This window comes from Gavia stellata, chromosome 3 (genome assembly GCF_030936135.1).
Source record: "Gavia stellata isolate bGavSte3 chromosome 3, bGavSte3.hap2, whole genome shotgun sequence".
Taxonomy (NCBI): Eukaryota; Metazoa; Chordata; class Aves; order Gaviiformes; family Gaviidae; genus Gavia; species Gavia stellata.
In genome coordinates, this window is record NC_082596.1 from 71,492,746 (window position 1) to 71,510,467 (window position 17,722).

Genomic DNA, 17,722 nt, shown 5'->3' on the forward strand with positions numbered 1-17,722 from the left:
CCCTAGATCCCCTAATTTCTTTTGGTAAAATTGCATTGGCGTTATCTTCAATTAACGGTGTTTTAAAAATTATTTAAATGCTCTTGGTGGAGTCACAAGCTTTTGGAAGCTGTATGCAAGACCTCGAGAAAGTGTTCAGCAGCGCACGGAACTGCTGCAGCTGCAGCTGTGGTAAGGGAGTCTGACAGCGGTGCCCGGGTGTTGCTCCTCCAGCCCAGGGAGCTCCCCAGAGAAAGTGGGCACCAAGCCAGCAGCTGAGGCTGAGACGTTTTGGCTTCTCTAGGGGTGAGGAGGGGGACTTTTGTTTTGTGTTAAGGAAGGGTGGCTGCTGAGAAGCTCAACAATGGCCAGAATGCGTAGAAAAATGGAAACGTCACTCTACAGGTCTGTTGACACTGGGATGATGTTGCCAGTTTGGCAGAAGAACGTGCCAAGATGCAGAGGCTGCCTTCCCCTCCCACCCTTCCTACTGCTTCAGGCCCTGACTTGTTACCCTTTCTGGTACTGTAGTACTTGGAGTATCTTGCCAAAACCAGATTCACGTTGCCCAGACATTTTATCAAAAGAATAGCCTGCCCCCTCCCCAACGGAAGCCTTGCTTCATGCTCAGGGACAAGCAGAAAGCCAAGGTGGGTACCTGGATAGCCAAAACGGAGACCAAGCACCAGAGGAGCACCCACAAGGGGGAAGAATGGGGTTTCAGGAAACGCACACAGGATTTCCCATCCTGTTCAAACAGGAAGGCCTTGCTGAGCTTCCTGTCCTTACTCAGAGGACCTGTCTCAGCGTGTGACTGCACATGCCAGTGCGGGGGACCTATGTGAGCTTCAGCAGGAAGCCTCTAGCCTGTCTCTGTGCGCACATGAACGTGCCTGCATACGCTAGCTGTTAGCAGCACAGGGATCCCTAAGCCTCTGCTTCCTACGCCTCAGCCTCACTGGCCTCCACGGTCCACAGGTAGTGAAGGTGAAGCAGGAGAGAAGAGCACCCAGAACACAGGTGGTAGCACCAGAGCCAGCAGTGGTGGGGTTTGGTTTTTATCAGACTATGCCATCAGTGTGAGGAAAGCAAAGGCAGTCCTACCAGAGCATCATTGTACAGCAAAACTGGCAGCATTCGATCCACTCTTATCTGTTAAAACCTGGTGATGGACTTCCATAATTTTGTTCCCATGACTCATTTGCATGCCATACTGTAGCTATAATTTACCCAAATCTGGTCAGAAGCGTTCACTACTGCAGAAACAGAATGGAGCACAGAGCGGGGAAAAACCGTGGGTCGTCTTCACTTGACTGCTAGCCAGAGTTATCCCCCCCCACATACTGGAGTGGCTTGAAATGGCCAACAGGAGTGGAGGCTGTCATTGTTTCCTCCTGGTGCAAGCAGCATCTAATCATTTTTGTGATGATGATCTTGAAGTAACTGGTCAAGAATCCATCTGTTGCCCATTTGCCCAGGGAAGTGGTGGAGTCACCATCTTGGAAGTGTTCAAGGAACGTGTGGACGTGGCATTGTGGGACATGGTTTAGTGGGCATGGTGGTGTTGGGTTGGTGGTTGGACTTGATGATCTTACAGGTCTTTTCCAACCTTAGTGATTCTGTGATTCTGTGATACTGTGATGATCTTATGAAGCAGTGACCAGGATTTAGGATTTGTGAAGCAGCTGTTACATCACGTCTTCAGCTTCCTCTGATACTTCTCACCTGATGTGCAGATCTGAATATGCTTCTGGTTGCTTTAATAATTACGTCCTCAGTGTCAACAGGAAAATGTAGACTGCATATTTTCCCTCAGTCTGTCCAAATCGGAAGCGTGGAAATCCGATAAAATTACTTGGTGTAAAAACCATGCAAAAATATATAAAAATATATTATTTAGAAGAATTTCAAGTAGTCCAGTTCACAGGTGTGGTTGTCATTGTGGCATTCAAAGCAGAGGAACTGTGTGGGACTGCTGGTTCTTCAGGCACATTCTGAGACATAGTGTTATGGATCTGGTTCACCAGCTCTGAGAAGGCACTTGTTGGGTCACTCACTCAGGAGGCTGCCACTTGTATGTGCTGGGGGTCCTCCAACGACGCTTGTAATCCAGGTGGGTCAGTACAAAGAATTTACAATCTCCTAGCTGACTTTGAGTTAGCTAAAAAGGACTCAGTCCAGACTGGTCAAGGATATTGGTGATGCAAGTATCTGGAAGAGAGGTTTGGTAACCTTCTGTCTGAAGCTCTCTGAAGTCATCCTTTGTTGCTGTGACAACAGGCTGCTTGAACATGCTCTGCAAGCTGTGACACAACCCACAGCTCACGCAGAATACACTTCTCCGTTAGCCACACAGGAAAGACAGTAGTGCTGCGGTGCTTGGGCTCTCTCTGGGGCACTGGTCCTGTTACGTATTACTTACGCTGAAATTTGTGCAGTATCTGAATATTCAAGAGCTGATGGGTTCTGGAAGAAGTTCAAGGGACTGATTTTCATCTACAGAGCTATGATCAATCAGGCCATGGACATTTGTTTTTGGATAAAATCAGTTGCCCTGCCTTGCTTTGAGAAGAAGCCATGTCAAATTTCATCCAAACATGTATCTATCTCTTTTCAAGACTGACCTTTCTAATGCCATCAGCTGCCCCCCTGTTGTTCTGTAGCTGGCCATTTCACGTGTTTTGGCAGGCTATGTGTAATTCAGGCTCACAAAAGTCCCTCACCACAAAAGCAAGCTTCCCCAGACTTTGAAAGGTGATGCTTTGCATGCAATGCTGTGTGTTTCACAGACATGAGTTCACTGCTTTTTCAAGCTCAGTAGACAGAGATAGGGAATGTGGAAGACAGTAAACATATAGCTGTTTTCAAGGACTTTAGGTGATGCATTATTTTTGATGCTTACCTGCTTGCTCAACATCACACAATAAGCCTTACTCTCACTTATGGAATAAATCAAGAGGAAATTCTTTCGAAAACAAGTGATAAACGTGGCCCATGTGAGAGAGGAGCCAAACCTACTATAGCCTATACCAAGCCTACTATGCATTATTGTATAATGCATATACTGTAAATACATGTATGTATAATATATATAACATACACATATGTACATACAAATGCACACACACATAATATGTGTATATATACATACATATCTTAACTCTCTCAAGACTTGAGTGGAACAGCTCAGAGCAGTGCACCTAGCCCAGCAGCCTGTCTCTGTCTGTGGCAGTAGCACATGCTCACAAAATAAAGGATACCTTTATACCTCACACTGTGAGGTATAAAACAAAGTTTCCACTGGTATCCCAAATTCCCCCTAAAGCTTACAGACTACCTGAGCAGCAGCTGGTATCTCTGCCTTTATGCTCAATAGTCCACGTGTCTGACAATTTCTTTTTGAACCCATTTCTCCTTCTGCTGCCCAGGAAGGGCCACAGCAGTGACCTGCCGAGCTTGCTCGTGTGTTGTGTGTAAGTATCACTGTATGTCCGCACACCTCAAAATTTCAGCTGACGTTCCCTCCTTCTTGGACTGTGAGCACCATGGAAAAACTGTTCTCTTTTCACTTTTTCTACACTGCTTCCGATCTGTCTTCCCCTACCTCAGTGTACCTCATTTCTCCTCATGTCAAAAAAACCTCAAACAAACCAACCCTAAAACATGGATTCTGCTTTTTGCCTTTTTCTAGTTTTATTCTGTCCTTCAGTAACGTTCTGCTGGTACCAATGTAAACAGGACTGAATCGGGAGTCTGGACTCTTAAAGGGTGGGACTGGAAGGCCTACTGTGATTCCTCCCACCCCAAACTCTTGATGCTGATTGTTTCTCCCAATACACTATGCCATCTCTGGTTCAGGTCCCTCTCTTCCATTTTTTTTCTTCCCCATAATGCTAAATATAAATGCTAAATATATATTTTCCTGTAATGCTGAAGTCACTGACAGAGCCTAATAATAAAAACAGCTCTCTGCTGGGTGTTTCCTACAGGTTTGTTCCTCTATGTATGTCCATCACACTGCATTACTTCTGTGCAGCACTGGGAGCAATCAGACTTTTAGTTTTTGGTTTATTATCCAAGGCCAATGCTACAAAGTATTGATTCTCACAGGAAGTGGCATAGAGCTCACTTTCTTTTTAAATACTGGTAAAAAAATGAGATTCCTTTCTTATAATGAATGTAGTGCTGGTAAAAAGGGCCAAGGAAGTAGCTTCTGCAACTTGGTATCTGCTGTCTGGAGCAGAGGGGTTGAGCATACCTGTCCGCAGGTACATGTGGTTCCCCTTGGTTCCCCGTTGCCAACCCAGAGCAAGTCCATTGGCTTTGGCAAAGCCTCTGCATCAGTTGAGCAAGCAGGTGCACATCATGAAGGAGACTTCAATTGCTTTTCATAAAGATACAGGCTTTCTTAGTTTCAGGTTTGGGTTGGGTGGTTTTTGGTTTTTTTTAGTTAGAAATGCTGAGGCAGAGTACTCTATAGGGAGAAATGATCTCCTGAGGTATGATTACAGTCCTTTACAGACTTACTGACTGCAGAGCCTGGAAAGAGATGCTTAGATACTCTTAAAAACCAATAATAATAATAATAAACTTGTCTTTCCTTGCCAGGATAACACAAAATCTGGACTATAATAATTTCACAGGCTTTGCAAGAAGACATATAGAAAACTGGGAAAATGTGTTCATAAATGAGCCTTCTTATTACTTGTTTTGTAACCCAAACGACTGTGCAGATTTCTGTGCATTTCAATTTATTCAGGGCCCAACACCAGTTCCCATCTTGTTCCCTGAAGTGAGCAGTAGGTGGTTCTAGGGGGAATTACTTACAATGCTAAATAGTGCCTTGTCCCACAAATGGTCTCACTTTGCTTCTGAGGGATATTAAGTCTGCAAAACCGTTCTACTGGTTCTTGAGCTCATATGGACAGGTCTACTTGAGGAATCAAATGCCATTTTCTTAGATTAAGGGGAGACAAAAATCTGGCCATGTGCAAACATATCAAAAATGAGAAAAATTACTTTTTTTTGATAACACATGCCCTTAAACAGTGCTAACTGACAGAATCTGGTTAATTCTGTATTTTGCTCCGGGCATCATTTCTCTATTACATGGGAGGCTCTCAGCAGCAAGGTAAATTTATTGAGGTTGAATCCACAAGTCCCTTGCCTTCAGTGGAAGTGCTCTGACTTACGCTACTATGGGACCTTTCCCAGCACGTCGTCTTGTGTGGATTATTAAGTCTTTGTTTAACCATTGCTTTTAAACCCTCCCACACAACTGCAGAGTTTCTGAGCCAGGCGTGGACTTAGCCAGCAGCTTAATTTTATAAGAACATGGCACTTGTTCTCAGGGCTTTTCTGGATGAGGGACTTCCCGATCTGGGACTGTAGGCAGGATGAGGTGCACTTTCCCTGTAATGTGTAGGTGGTGAGTGCCCTTGCTGGAAGTCACAGCTAGGGCCAGATGCTGCCCTAATCTTCTCCTTAAGGGCTCGCGCCAATTCTCCCCCCCTACAGGTGACGGATTGGGGATCTGCAAAGATGAGAGCTCAGTCCCCCCACTGACTGCTGGTAGAAGAGGCAGCGCTACGCGGACCTCCTCGGAGCATCGCATGGAACCGACGTTGGATTTCACTGCGGGCTGCTGCAAGAGCATTTTGCAAATGTGGGTCCCTCTCTGTCATTTGCAGGGAAGTACTTCTGGCTCCACGGGGAAATACAGGCGGTTCTTCAGCATGCCATTTCCAACTTGGATGGACTGACATTTCTGTTTCTGTGGAGTATTGATCAGATTTATAGCTTTCTTACAATGTTGTTGGTGTTTTCGGAGGGGGAAGTTGTTTTCCTGTTACTTGCCTCTGCCTGACTCTCCCACATATATGCAAAATAAGCATAATTTTTAATGAGACAGAATTTTTTATTTATTGGTTTGTTCATTTACTGTCAATGGCCATTTTGGAGGGCTGGACCACAAAATCTTAAGACGTCGGTTGTCTGTGCCCAATCAGCTACAACCAGTGATACCATCCTTTCTGTTCCCTTCAGGACCTGCCACTGTTAACGCCACTTTATTCTGGGATTTGTGTGAAACACACTTATATTGTGTAACTTAGGCGGCAGCAGAAGGCCAGGCAAGATCCCAGCAAGGAAAGAAAGGCAACCAAATCCCCTATAATTTCCTTTGATGAGGAAAAAGAGATACTAGATAAGGATCAAAGTGACTTCTGAGAGGGACCTGGAGAAATGTGCCCTCTGTTCTCTTTTTAGCGATACCCAGAAGTTATACGAAAACCTAGAAAGGCAAATCTGAGTTTACCATTTGGAGAGGAAGCCTGGGCTTTTTAGCATGTGGAAAACAGCTTTCAGTAGAATGCATTTCTTTGTTCTCTGGCATCTCTTTGGTATTTAGCAACAGGTTAACTGCAATTATCAGCATACTGTATGAAGAAAGCATGAATTTGTTACAGTAATTATTAATTAAAAAAAATTCTGTTACTGCTTTAATGCCAGAGGGAGTGAGGAAAATTTATTTTAATATCATAGAATCATAGAATGGTTTGGGTTGGAAAGGACCTTAAAGAGCACCTAGTTCCAACCCCCCTGCCATAGGCAAGGACACCTTCCACTAGACCAGGTAGCTCAAAGCCCCGTCCAACCTGGCCTTGAACACTTCCAGGGCTGGGGATCCACAACTTCTGTTCCAGTGCCTCACCACCCTCATGGTGAAGAATTTCTTCCCTATATCTAATCTAAATCTACTCTTTTTCAGTTTAAAGCCATTACCCCTTGTCCTATCACTACCTGCCCTTGTAAAAAGTCCCTCTCCAGCTTTCTTGTAGGCTCCTGTCAGGTACTGGAAGGTGCTAGAAGGTCTCCCCAGAGCCTTCTCTTCTCCAGGCTGAACAACCCCAACTCTGTCAGCCTGTCTTCATGGGAGAGGTGCTCCAGACCTCTGATCAACTTCGCGGCCCTCCTCTGGAGTCGCTCTGACAAGTTCATGTCCTTCTTATGTTGGGGGCCCCAGAGCTGAACGCAGTACTCTGGGTGGGGTCTCACAAGAGCGGAGCGCAGGGGGAAAAATCACCTCCCTCAACCCGCTGGTCACGCTTCTTTTGACGCAGCCCATGATATGGTTGGCTTTCTGGGCTGCAAGCACGCACTGCCAGCTCATGTTGAGCTTCTCATCAACCGACACCCCCAAATCCTTCTCAGGGCTGCTCTCAATCCATCCTCCGCCTGGCGTGTATCTGCGCTTGCGATTGCCCCGACCCACGTGCAGGACCTTGCACTTGGCCTTGTTGAACCTCATAAGGTTTGCACTGGCCCACCTCTCAAGCCTGTCAAGGTCCCTCCGGATGTCATCCCTGCCCTCCAGCGTGTCGACTGCACCACACGGCTTGGTGTCATCGGCAAACTTGCTGAGGGTGCACTCAATCCCACTGTCCGTGTTGCTGACAAAGATGTTAAACAGCACTGGTCCCTGCTACATATGAAGCTATGCAAATTGTAAACGGCTATTAATATCTGCTTTCTGTATACTAAGCTAAAGTCTGAGCTCATTATTCTCTTTATATCTGATTTTGCTCCACCAGATTCTTACTGAGGCTTTGGCTTTTTGTGCTTATCATTATCTCGGTTTTTAAAAACATGTGTAGCACACATGCAGATACACACTGACTTCTCTGGTAGCTGCAGAGCATGTAGATCTTTGCAAGTCTTATGTTCCTCTCATGCATGCTGGACTTCTGCACACATAAGCATATATGATGAGAAAGCCGCAGGACTCATGCAGCACAGGGGATCCCCGGAGTCAGGGCAGGCAAGGGACTGGCCATGTGCAGCTTTGGGCTGTGCCACAGCCCCGTGCAGGGCCTGCAGCTTCCTTCACCTTCAACCAGATCTATAATCACTGTGCCACACTGACTGCCGGTCTGTCGAAGGCAGGACTAGGAGATGCTTACTGGAAAGCAAAGTCAAATTACCAATGCGTGGTTTGCTGCACAACTGCTGTTGCCTCTCCTGCCCTGACCTCCCTCTGGCTGACGGGGCACACGTGGAACACGGGCACTGGTGCCTCCTCGCCTGGCTCCCTCTCTGCCCCGCGTCCCTCTATCTATCTGCCTCGTCTCCTCCTTTCTAGCCACGAGGCTGCCCAGAGAGCAGCCTTGCTGCAGCAGCGATAGGGCCACTGCAGCGTTAGGGCAGCCTGGCAGGGCACTGCTGACAGCCTGGAGCACAGGCAGAGCAAACGCCTCCAGGAGACACACGGGGAAATAGTTTTCCCCCTTGCAAAATTCCCAAGCAGCCCCTGATACCCAGTGGGACACGAGAGCCCTTCCTCCCCTCTGCGCTGGCACCGCAGCACCGGGTGCAGACCCACACACATGCACAGGCACGCAGCGCACGTGGGCAGCACAAAGGCCTTTCAGTCCTTTAATGCACACCTTGACACCGTACGAACACCAGAACTCCCTTTCACCACCTGTAGAGCCCCTGCAGGCTGTTGCTGAGCCTAACCCCATTTTGGCCTTGGTTTTGTTCCTTTAGCAACAACAGAGAGACTTGTACTGTACAGCCAAAAAAACCTTCCACTGGAAACAGCGTATGGATGTGTGTTTGCTTCTCAGAGGATAGTGCTGAGCCAGGGCATTTCATACCTCCTGGATGAGAAACTGATGGTTTTTTAAAGATTTTCTACTGCACTACAGGACACAAGGCCAACTTTCTCCCTCTCTTTCTCCGCTATGAACCCTGAAAGAAGTGAAGTCAGAAGAGTGACCTTGGATTTATATCATTGATAGCAAGAACAACATCTGCCTGAAAGTGAAATTAAAAAACTTGCACTGTAAGGATAAATAGGGTGCTCCCATAAAATTCTCAACATAAAATAAATTGAATTGTAAAGCAGCTACTGATAAATCAGCGGGTCACTGAAATAGTAATAGAAAAACTATGAAATCACAGCATTCACACCTTCGCTTCTTTGTTATTCTGTATTTTTTTCTTGCTGTAAATCACTGCCACTGAGTTTAATAGGGCTTACACAATACTGTAAGTATCTCTTAAGTAATATAATTGCTATTTGTGATCCCACTCATGCTTGAAGTCTTTTTTTACTGGAGGGGAAATATTCCATTTTCCAAGTGACTCATTTGTAATGAAAACTGGACCCTCCCCCTTGTTTGCAATGAAAGCGAATAAAACGGGAAGGCATTTTTATATGACATGCAGCGTATCAGTTGGGCATTTTGAGTGGCTGTTTTAAGATTCAGCACCATATTGCTCATGGAGACTGGGTCTGTTGACCACAGCCGGTCCAGCGTTGCTGGAGCAGGAGTGTTTTTAGCCCTTGTTTTTCAAATAAACCCTTACATTGCACCTTTACATAACTGAAGTAGCTTTTTTGCTCAGGAAAAGTGCCATCTCAGATAAGTGTGGGGTGCAGCAGAGACTGGCATGGCACAAACCTTTGCGGTGCAAGCTCTCCAGCCCCTGGCACGGAGGACTCCCGCCCAACACACAGCACATGGCACTGCACGTTTTTCCACCCCCTTTAGCCCTTCTGCTGATACCACCCATGCTAGTGCCACCTGAAAGATGAATTTCGATAACTGATCTAAGACCACTGTAAGCAGCAGGCACCCAGGCTTTAAGGAAGCTGCTGAAACACCATGACAGCGGCGCTGTCACGCAACTAAACCAGCATGGCTGGAGACCTGACACAAGAGGGGACAGTCACTTCTGCTGCTTCTGTCCAGCATTTCACTAAGCCCTAATACCCCCTCCCCAACAGACTAAATTCTGTACAGTTTATTCCGGGGACTAGTGTTTACAAGTCAGCCACAGATGAGAGGTTTCTCCTCCGGTGGCAGAGGAGCGAGAGAAGAGAAAGTGATACTGACTATTGGTCCACTTACATCATTGGGAATAGTAAGTTCATGGGAACTGGTTGGAGTAGTGGCATCCAGTCCTATTCAAGGGACAGAGGGAAAATGTTACGCCAATTGTTTGCAAGAAGGGCAAGACACAACAAATGATATTTTAAAGAAGGAAACATACAGAAAGAAGGGAAAAATAAGAGAGGAGCAAAGAAAAATAGAGAACTGCTAGCGAAGAAGAAAAGAAAGCAAGAGATGCAAAACTCAGAGGGCTGGACTAATTTTAAATTGAGTCCTGTTTTAATTAACCTTTAACCCACCAAAGCAACAAATGTCACATGAGATTCCACAGGGTCATAAAAAGCTTCTAGAAAATGAAGGGTTTCCCCTAACAATAGTCTCTGAAGGTTGTTCTAAACACATCAGTTGAGAAATTAATGGATGGCTGAAATTTGACCTGTCTACCAGGAGTTGTAGAATACGGAAAATGAAAGTGGAAGTCAAATGAACAATTAGCAGAACAAAATACATAGATACAAAAAAGAAAAATTAATAAATTAAAATAAGAATGAGGAAATTAACCTGGGAAAATTTGGAAATTATATGGGGGATTAGTTGCTGAAGAAGTGTTGCGAAGGGTAATTTTTGAAGGGAAATGCACAAAATACTCTAAGCCGCATACATGTGTTTGTAAATTGGGTGGACAAAAGGAAAATGCTCAGGAAAAATGGAATTACTGCTCTACCACACAGTAACATTACAGAAACGTACATCTCACAAATATAAACAGGAAAAGATTAAGGAGCAGCATGTTAATGACAAGAATAAGGAAAATATAAAGCTAGGAAAGGCAATTTAGTATTACTTGTAGATATTTTATCAGATACATCGTGAAGAAACAAAAGTATATTTTGGATATCGTTTCTCTTTCTCTCCTTTTCTCTTTTTTTGGTGTTTATTATTATTATTATCTATAAAGACATGTCAAAAATCCTAATTTTCAACTAGAAAAGATGGAAAAGAAATATTCTTACCAAAAAGTGACTCACCTACATTTTACTTATGCTTACATTCAGTTAAGAGTTGTATATGCTTATTTTACATTGAATATAAAACAATCAAGTTGCTCACAAAATTTGATGTATGTGATAAAATGTTATTTGACATACCAAGCATGTACCAGTACATATGTTCTTCTGTTTTGTGAAGTTTTTAGATGCCAAGCATGTATGCAGTGAAGTACAGTAAAAATGATTTGTTGCAGGGTTAACGGACTTCTCACTCCTGAATCAAGAGTTCAGCTTCAGCTTTAATACGTATGGACCAAATTTGAAGTCCTTAATGTAACTAAATTTCCATTGCATTTTGTAGCTATATCTGCATATCTAGTAGGAAGAGAGGCACTTGTCCCAGCAGTGATGATTACAAATGCTCTTAAGGCATTCGGCTCTACAAGGAATTCGAGTTTCAGCATGCCGTAATTTCTTTAATCGGTATTTCTGTACCACAATTACATACTGTGTTTGCTTCTTTCTGAACCATGTTACCAAACTGGAAATCTGAGAAGATGCATGCCCCAGTACTTCACTTGGGACCAACTGGTACATACTGTACGGTCCATAATAACTTTACAAGGACTGAACAAAAGAAACTCAGGGCTTTTAGCCAATAGCACAAATGAAGCGGTTTTGATTAAATAAATGTAACAAACAAAGCACGTTTTAGTAATGATGAAAGGAACTGTAACAGAGGCACGGGGGGGGGGGGGGGGGAGAAGAGATTAATGTGTAAAAACAGAAGGGTCACTGGTCATTGACCACATTTATTATTAAAATGATGTAATGACCATGGGAAACAAAGCTGTTAAGAAGGAGGACATCCCCAGGGGGTCATGGGTACGTACCAGGGAAACCAGGGGTGGTCTGCCCAAGGGGAGTAAAGGGGGGATGCTGCATAGCCAACTGGTGAAGCTTGGTCAACTGCAGGGCAGGATGGGAAATTAGAACTAACCAATCAAATGGAATTATTTCAGAGCAGAGAAACCATCTTACATGTTCTAAAACTGGATTAATTAAAATTATATTGAAAAAAAAAAGGTTTAATCATTCATTCTAATCTACCGTAGAGAAAAAAAAAAACAACCCAAACTGGTTATAAATGACATCTCTACTGTTATTACATGTAATGGCTATTGTTAACTAATTACTGTAGAATTACATATTAAAATAACTCAAATATATCACATGCAAAAAAAGACCAAGATAACTGTCATTTGTTCCTGGGCCATTGTACTTTCTAGCAATTATTACACAAGGTAAAAGAGATGCAGGTGAGCTAACACTTGGCTCTACAATGTGTTGTTCAGGATAGGCGTCCTTAGGCCGTGTCTTTATTGCTAACTGTAGAAAGCAAATGTCGCCCAGAACAAATAAGAGGGAGAGGAAGAAAAAGGGAGCAATTTACATGCGCAGGACTCACGTCTGGATGAGGGATGGCATACTGCCCCTGAATCGTGAACGCCTGAAAACAACAAGCACAGTTAAGACACAGGTCAGTCAGGTGGGACAAGCAGCATTCCTGTTCTCATCAGAAAAGCTCCTCCTCGCTCCCCAGGCAAATGTCACCTGCATTGCTTTCAATGCTGAGCGAAGCTTAATTGTCTTGTGCTGCCTGATAACGCTTGGCATGGTACGGAAAGGTCTCTGTCGAGCTGCCCACGCACCCCTTGCAAACAGGGGACACCAAGTGCCGCTGCCTGAGATGTGATGACCTTGATCCTCAGGACTTCTCTTTAGTCCAGCTCTATCTGCCGGGAGCAGAGCTGGGGACACTGCGGGGGTCGAGGAGCATGGCGGGGTGGCCACTTCCCCTCCCTGCTGCCCCATCCGCCCAGTGTCACTGACGCACGCAGGGAGATGCTGACACTGAAGCAGCCAGGGGGGCAACAAGGATGGGGCAGACATACCCGGGGGATGCCCTGCCCTGCCATCCAGCTCTTGACTGCCGTATGCAGGGACACACGCCAGCCGGCTGTGAGCCACCTCGTCTGGCTACCAACAGCCACAGATGCTAAGTGCCAGCAAACGTGTGCCCCAGTGCACCCCACGGGGCTCGTGCTCCAGGCTGCCATGCCAGTGGGTACGTGAGCACACGCGCTGGATGGCAGCCTGTCCTGCAGTGCCTGGGCACGGGGCCAGCATGCCGGTTTGGAGATAGGAGCATGATGGAGACCCCCAGCGTGGTGGTCTTATCTTCCACAAGAAGCCAAATAGCCCCCTCCAAATCCAGCCTCTCTGCACCACAAGAGCAGCCCAAGGGGTATAGTTTCTGGCATCACTTCTGGCAGCACTGGGCTGAGGCGGGGGAGGCAAAAAAAGCACGTGAGCGAGGAGGGTTACGGTGGCATGCCTGGCACCAGTTAGCACAGCCCTTTGTCTCTCCTGCTAGCTCTGCTCAACTCTCTGTAATGGCCTACAAAGAAAAAACTGTAGAGAGTTTATAATTTTCTATTATATCCTGTAGGGCTTTTCTGAAAGGAACGGCATGTCAGAAAAAATTTAACGTGCTTGTGCTTAGACAGGCAGGAAAGCAGAAGGACAAATTATAATGTATAAATATTTGTAGTGGGAGAATTATAAACAGGAACAGAGCTGATTAGCTTAGTTTGCAAAATGCTTATTTGACAAAAGGCCTGTTAGAAAGTAATGAATCCTCTGCAAATGATAAAACAATTCATTTAATGGAGTTAGGATATTAAAACCTTTAATGCTTCAACTGCTTGATGCACATTTCTGCAGCAGAGTTTCCCTTCTGGAGAAGAAACATTTCATTATTCTTTAAATTAGTTATAAAGCAAGGCTGCAATCTGGCAAACATTAGGCACATGAGCAGTTTTCAGGCAGAAGTGTGTGCGACTGGGCTCAATGGGATGCTCATGGGCAAACATACTCACATGCATCTACGGGGGATGACCATTACTGACGGTTTATAAATTACAAGAAAAGGTTCCAGTCCACCAAAACAGGTGATCACTGCTGCCAGTGGGTCTTAAGTAAGCACATATTCAAGCAAGGAAAGCATGTGTTGAAGTGTTTTACCAAATGAGGACAACCCTAAGGAGATGCTATGCTGCTTTGCTGAGTTGGGACTTTGTATGTAGCCGAGCGCAGGAGAAGCCTCAGGGATGTTATAGCTGGAAATGGTGCTGGGTGGAAGCCTGGCTCCATGAGCAAACAGTGGGTTTTGAAACCATGCTGTGGTCTCTGGGCCTCTGTGCTGGATCGCCAAGTGTCCTTTCTGATCTTGGCTTTACGTCAAACCCAGCTGAGAGAACATTTTTTACATGGGTGCTTCCCAAGAGGTGGTCTGCAAACTAGCAAGAAACCACTGCAAAAAATATCACCAGCAAACCTTACAAAGTCACCCCTTTCCTCATCACTCCTCTCCCTCATATGTATACATATGAGGAAGCAAACAAAATGGAGAAATATTCAGAGCTCGAACTACTACCTCTTATTTGCTTGTCAGTGAAAACCATCAAAGCAGCATGGAGAAGATGGGTCTTGAATTTTTTCTTTCCCAGTAAAAAAGAAAAATATTGCTTAGGCTCCCGAAAGGTCATTTGATTGATTTAGGTTGAGAAAAACTGTCTTGGCCTGATTTAGGTTGAGAAAAACTGTCTTTGCCTGCTTTACCCCTTGGCAGAGGAACTATGCCCTTTCCATGGCTGAGGCATGCCAAGTACAAGCCTGGTCGAGGCTACTGAGACATCTGTACTGTAACGTTTCACTAAGGACATGAGCTACAGGTCTGCTTCCATCAAAGTCAAGGGCAACTTTCCTACCGACGTACTGGCATTAGTAACAGCAGGAATGATCTGGTCTACAAATCTTCCTCAATTTGCACAATAAAACTGCTATGAGACATAAAGCAAAGCTGTACCCTCTGAGTACCCATCTAAACAGCAATGTAGCACAGTAGGTAGAAATTTCCAATTTGTTTCCATCAGGCAGGAGTGCTGGATTTATTTTTTTTAACCACTGCATATATTGGTAAGGGGCACAGAAGGGCAGGACAGCGTTCAGCTTCCCTTTAGTTCCGTCATGCGATGCAGTATCGAAGAAGCACAAGAGAATTAAAAGCAATACTTAAAGCAGAATAACCCAAACTTGTTAGGGAAAACTAGAAATTTGATTTTGCTAGTGTTGCTTGATATGCAAGTATTAAACAAAGCAAAACCTTCCAAGATAGCCATGATGTAATTTAGAATGGAAAAATAACTTCTGATAGCGTAGCCAAAAGGTTGGGTGGAATTAACACTGCTGATAAAATTTTATTTTCAGTATTAGTTTCCACTTATGAAACCTGGTTAAAGTGTCTTTCCACACTGACTCCCAAACACACTTCAAGCATTTTCTTAAAAATTTGCTTAGTCAGAGACTAAATTCAAAGCACACAGAAAGTGTTTGTCTCTTACACTCTTTCTCACATCAACAAGGTTGCATTAGAAAAGTGAGAACACTTTTTTAACTGATAAAACTGAAGATGACAAGAGCTATTAGACCTTAAAATAGGACACTTTTAATTATTTATACAAACTGCTCAGAGCACTCTAGCAAACAGTTTCAGTATTTCTGAGTAATCATATACAGAGACAGTCTTTGAAGGCAGTGGCAATTACAATACTGGTAACACAGGCTGCTGCATATATATACACACATATTTCTTAAAGGAAAACACAGCAGTGTAAACTTAGTATCTATATGGAGAAAATTATTCTGAACTCTCAGTCACAGACCAATTTTGGGCAAATTATTTTAAATTTCAGTTCAACTTTGGTCACTAAAGAAGCAGATTTCTTATTCTGAAGACAACTAAGAGTGGTAGGCTTGAACACCAGGAATTGAAAGCTACTACATCCAGATTATGAAAATCTGGATATATATCACAACGTATCATTACAGAGTAGAAGCTAAAACTCTGAGACAAAAATTCAGAGAAAGCTCATTACAAGGGCCGGTCAGAAGCAATGGCGCTTTGACATATGCTTGAGATGTGCAGGAGCTTCCTTACAAACTGGCAGATTGTGGTGGCGTGGGCTGCCATACCACCAACAGTGCCAGCAGCGCTTTGTGCCCTCTGCCCCACCGGGGCCGGCTTCTCATATGACCTCCGAATTGCTTACTGCAGTGAGACATGGTCTATAGGGCTGCTGGCACAGCAGCCCGCACACCACTCCACAACAGGGTGATGACCTTGTCTGGGCTAATGGGAATGGGAGGTGGGACCTGCCTGCAGATGTTGCACCATGCAGGTGAGTGGCTCTTCCCACTGGGTAACTGCTTAAAAAGGGACCTTGCTGTCATCTTGGGGAAAAGATTTGGGTGGGCGGGGGTGCTTTACTGCCAGAGAGGCTTCACATAGGTGAATCCCAAGTAGAGAGATGGCTGCCTTCCTCTAGGCCAGATTTAGGAGATCAATTTCCCCTTGAGTTAGGTAGGGCTTGCAGCATCTCACTCCTCCGCCTTTGCACATACCTGGGCAGTGCTGCTCTTAGCCTGTTGCCTATATGGGTGAGCCTCCGGTGGTGTTTTTAGGGTACATATCAGCTGCGTTCATTGCTGGCTCATCATTTACTAAAACCGCATTCCCCTGCAACGGATGATGGTGGAGCAAATTCCCACCATGTCTCAGTGGCATGTTGCAGACCCATTTCAGAGCATTATCAGAAGATAAGGAAGAGTCACATGGCACATGGGGTTTTAAAGGCACATGAAAACCCTGTCTGATGTAGCTTAAGATGAAGGGGGAATTGTCAAAACTTCACTACGTAAAAAAGAAACAGGAACGCTGTGCTTGTTATCAATCAGGTTGTTGCACGTCGTGGTTGGGAATGTCTACGCTTGCATGTATGTAGTTCCTGTAACCTCAAATCCCCATTGCTACTTGTTCCTGAAGGACTAAAAGCAGCAGAAATTATGCGTGTATAGATTTTTACTGCAAAATGCACTATTTCGTCCTAAAAAATGTGAAAACTAAGAGAGAAGAATGACGTCTTTCATGAGCAGAGACATCCTGCTGTTTGATCATCTCTGAAAACTTGACAAAACTGCTTATACTGCTGGTGGAGCTGCAACTTAAGAGTGGAAAATCCAGCCCCTACAATAAACAGTTTTGTCCCACTCAGGGAGCATCTGATTTGAACACCTCTCAATTCGCAGGAGGGCAGACTTTTCTTGATTACAGAATTTAATTTTAAATCTTGGTAAAATACAGTCATCAGAATTTGTGTCAAGTTTGTAATGCAGTGTTCTCCTTTCCTGCAAACTGTAAGCACACAGAGTAGACAACGCACATCAATACTATACCAGGCAAAAAAGAGTAAAAGTTGAAAACTAACAGGCGCTGGCTGAGGTTGGGCCAAGACGGTGTGGTTTCCAGCTGAAGCCAAAATGGTGTCTGCTCTTACCTGGCCACCTGCAAAAATGATAGGTGCAGAGGCAGGTTTGGGACGGTAGGGGATGGTGGCACCTTTGGGTGGGGACTGTAGACAAAAAAGCAAAGTGATCAAAATGCAGAATGAAGCAGAGCTCGTATTAAAAAATTACTCCCTACCTTGGTCACCTCAGACAACAAGGCATGCAACTAACCCAACCCAGCCCAGCCCACCACACCATCAGCCCAAAAGCAAGCCAGAGGACGGTTGTCTGGGCTTCAAGGGGAAGAGCCAAGGTCCTGACTGCACAGCCGAAACAGGCAGTGCTGGCACTCGTGGCTTCATTACCACCATCATTGGATGAAGCTATGAAGCTTCATTAAGCATTTCAAGGCATTTCAGGAAACAGGGGCACAATTTTGAAATTTGT

General features: G+C 44.8%; 1 protein-coding gene across 3 annotated transcripts in view; it reads right to left on the minus strand.

Annotated features, from left to right (window-relative positions):
* Positions 1–17,722, minus strand: part of LOC104265047 (poly(rC)-binding protein 3-like) — a 153,437-nt gene that overhangs the window by 20,109 nt on the left and 115,606 nt on the right. The window contains exons 8-12 of one of the 3 annotated variants that reach the window (XM_059835951.1): positions 17,257–17,400; positions 12,321–12,377; positions 11,761–11,836; positions 9,897–9,949; positions 8,697–8,730 (exon numbers count right to left, since the gene is read on the minus strand). In XM_059835951.1, the coding sequence (XP_059691934.1) occupies positions 8,722–8,730; positions 9,897–9,949; positions 11,761–11,836; positions 12,321–12,377; positions 17,257–17,400 (339 nt within the window). In that variant the 3' untranslated portion in view covers positions 8,697–8,721. Of the gene's footprint in view, positions 1–8,696; positions 8,731–9,896; positions 9,950–11,760; positions 11,837–12,320; positions 12,378–17,256; positions 17,401–17,722 lie in introns of those variants that run through there. The other 2 variants (XM_059835949.1, XM_059835950.1) reach the window with 2 other exon arrangements.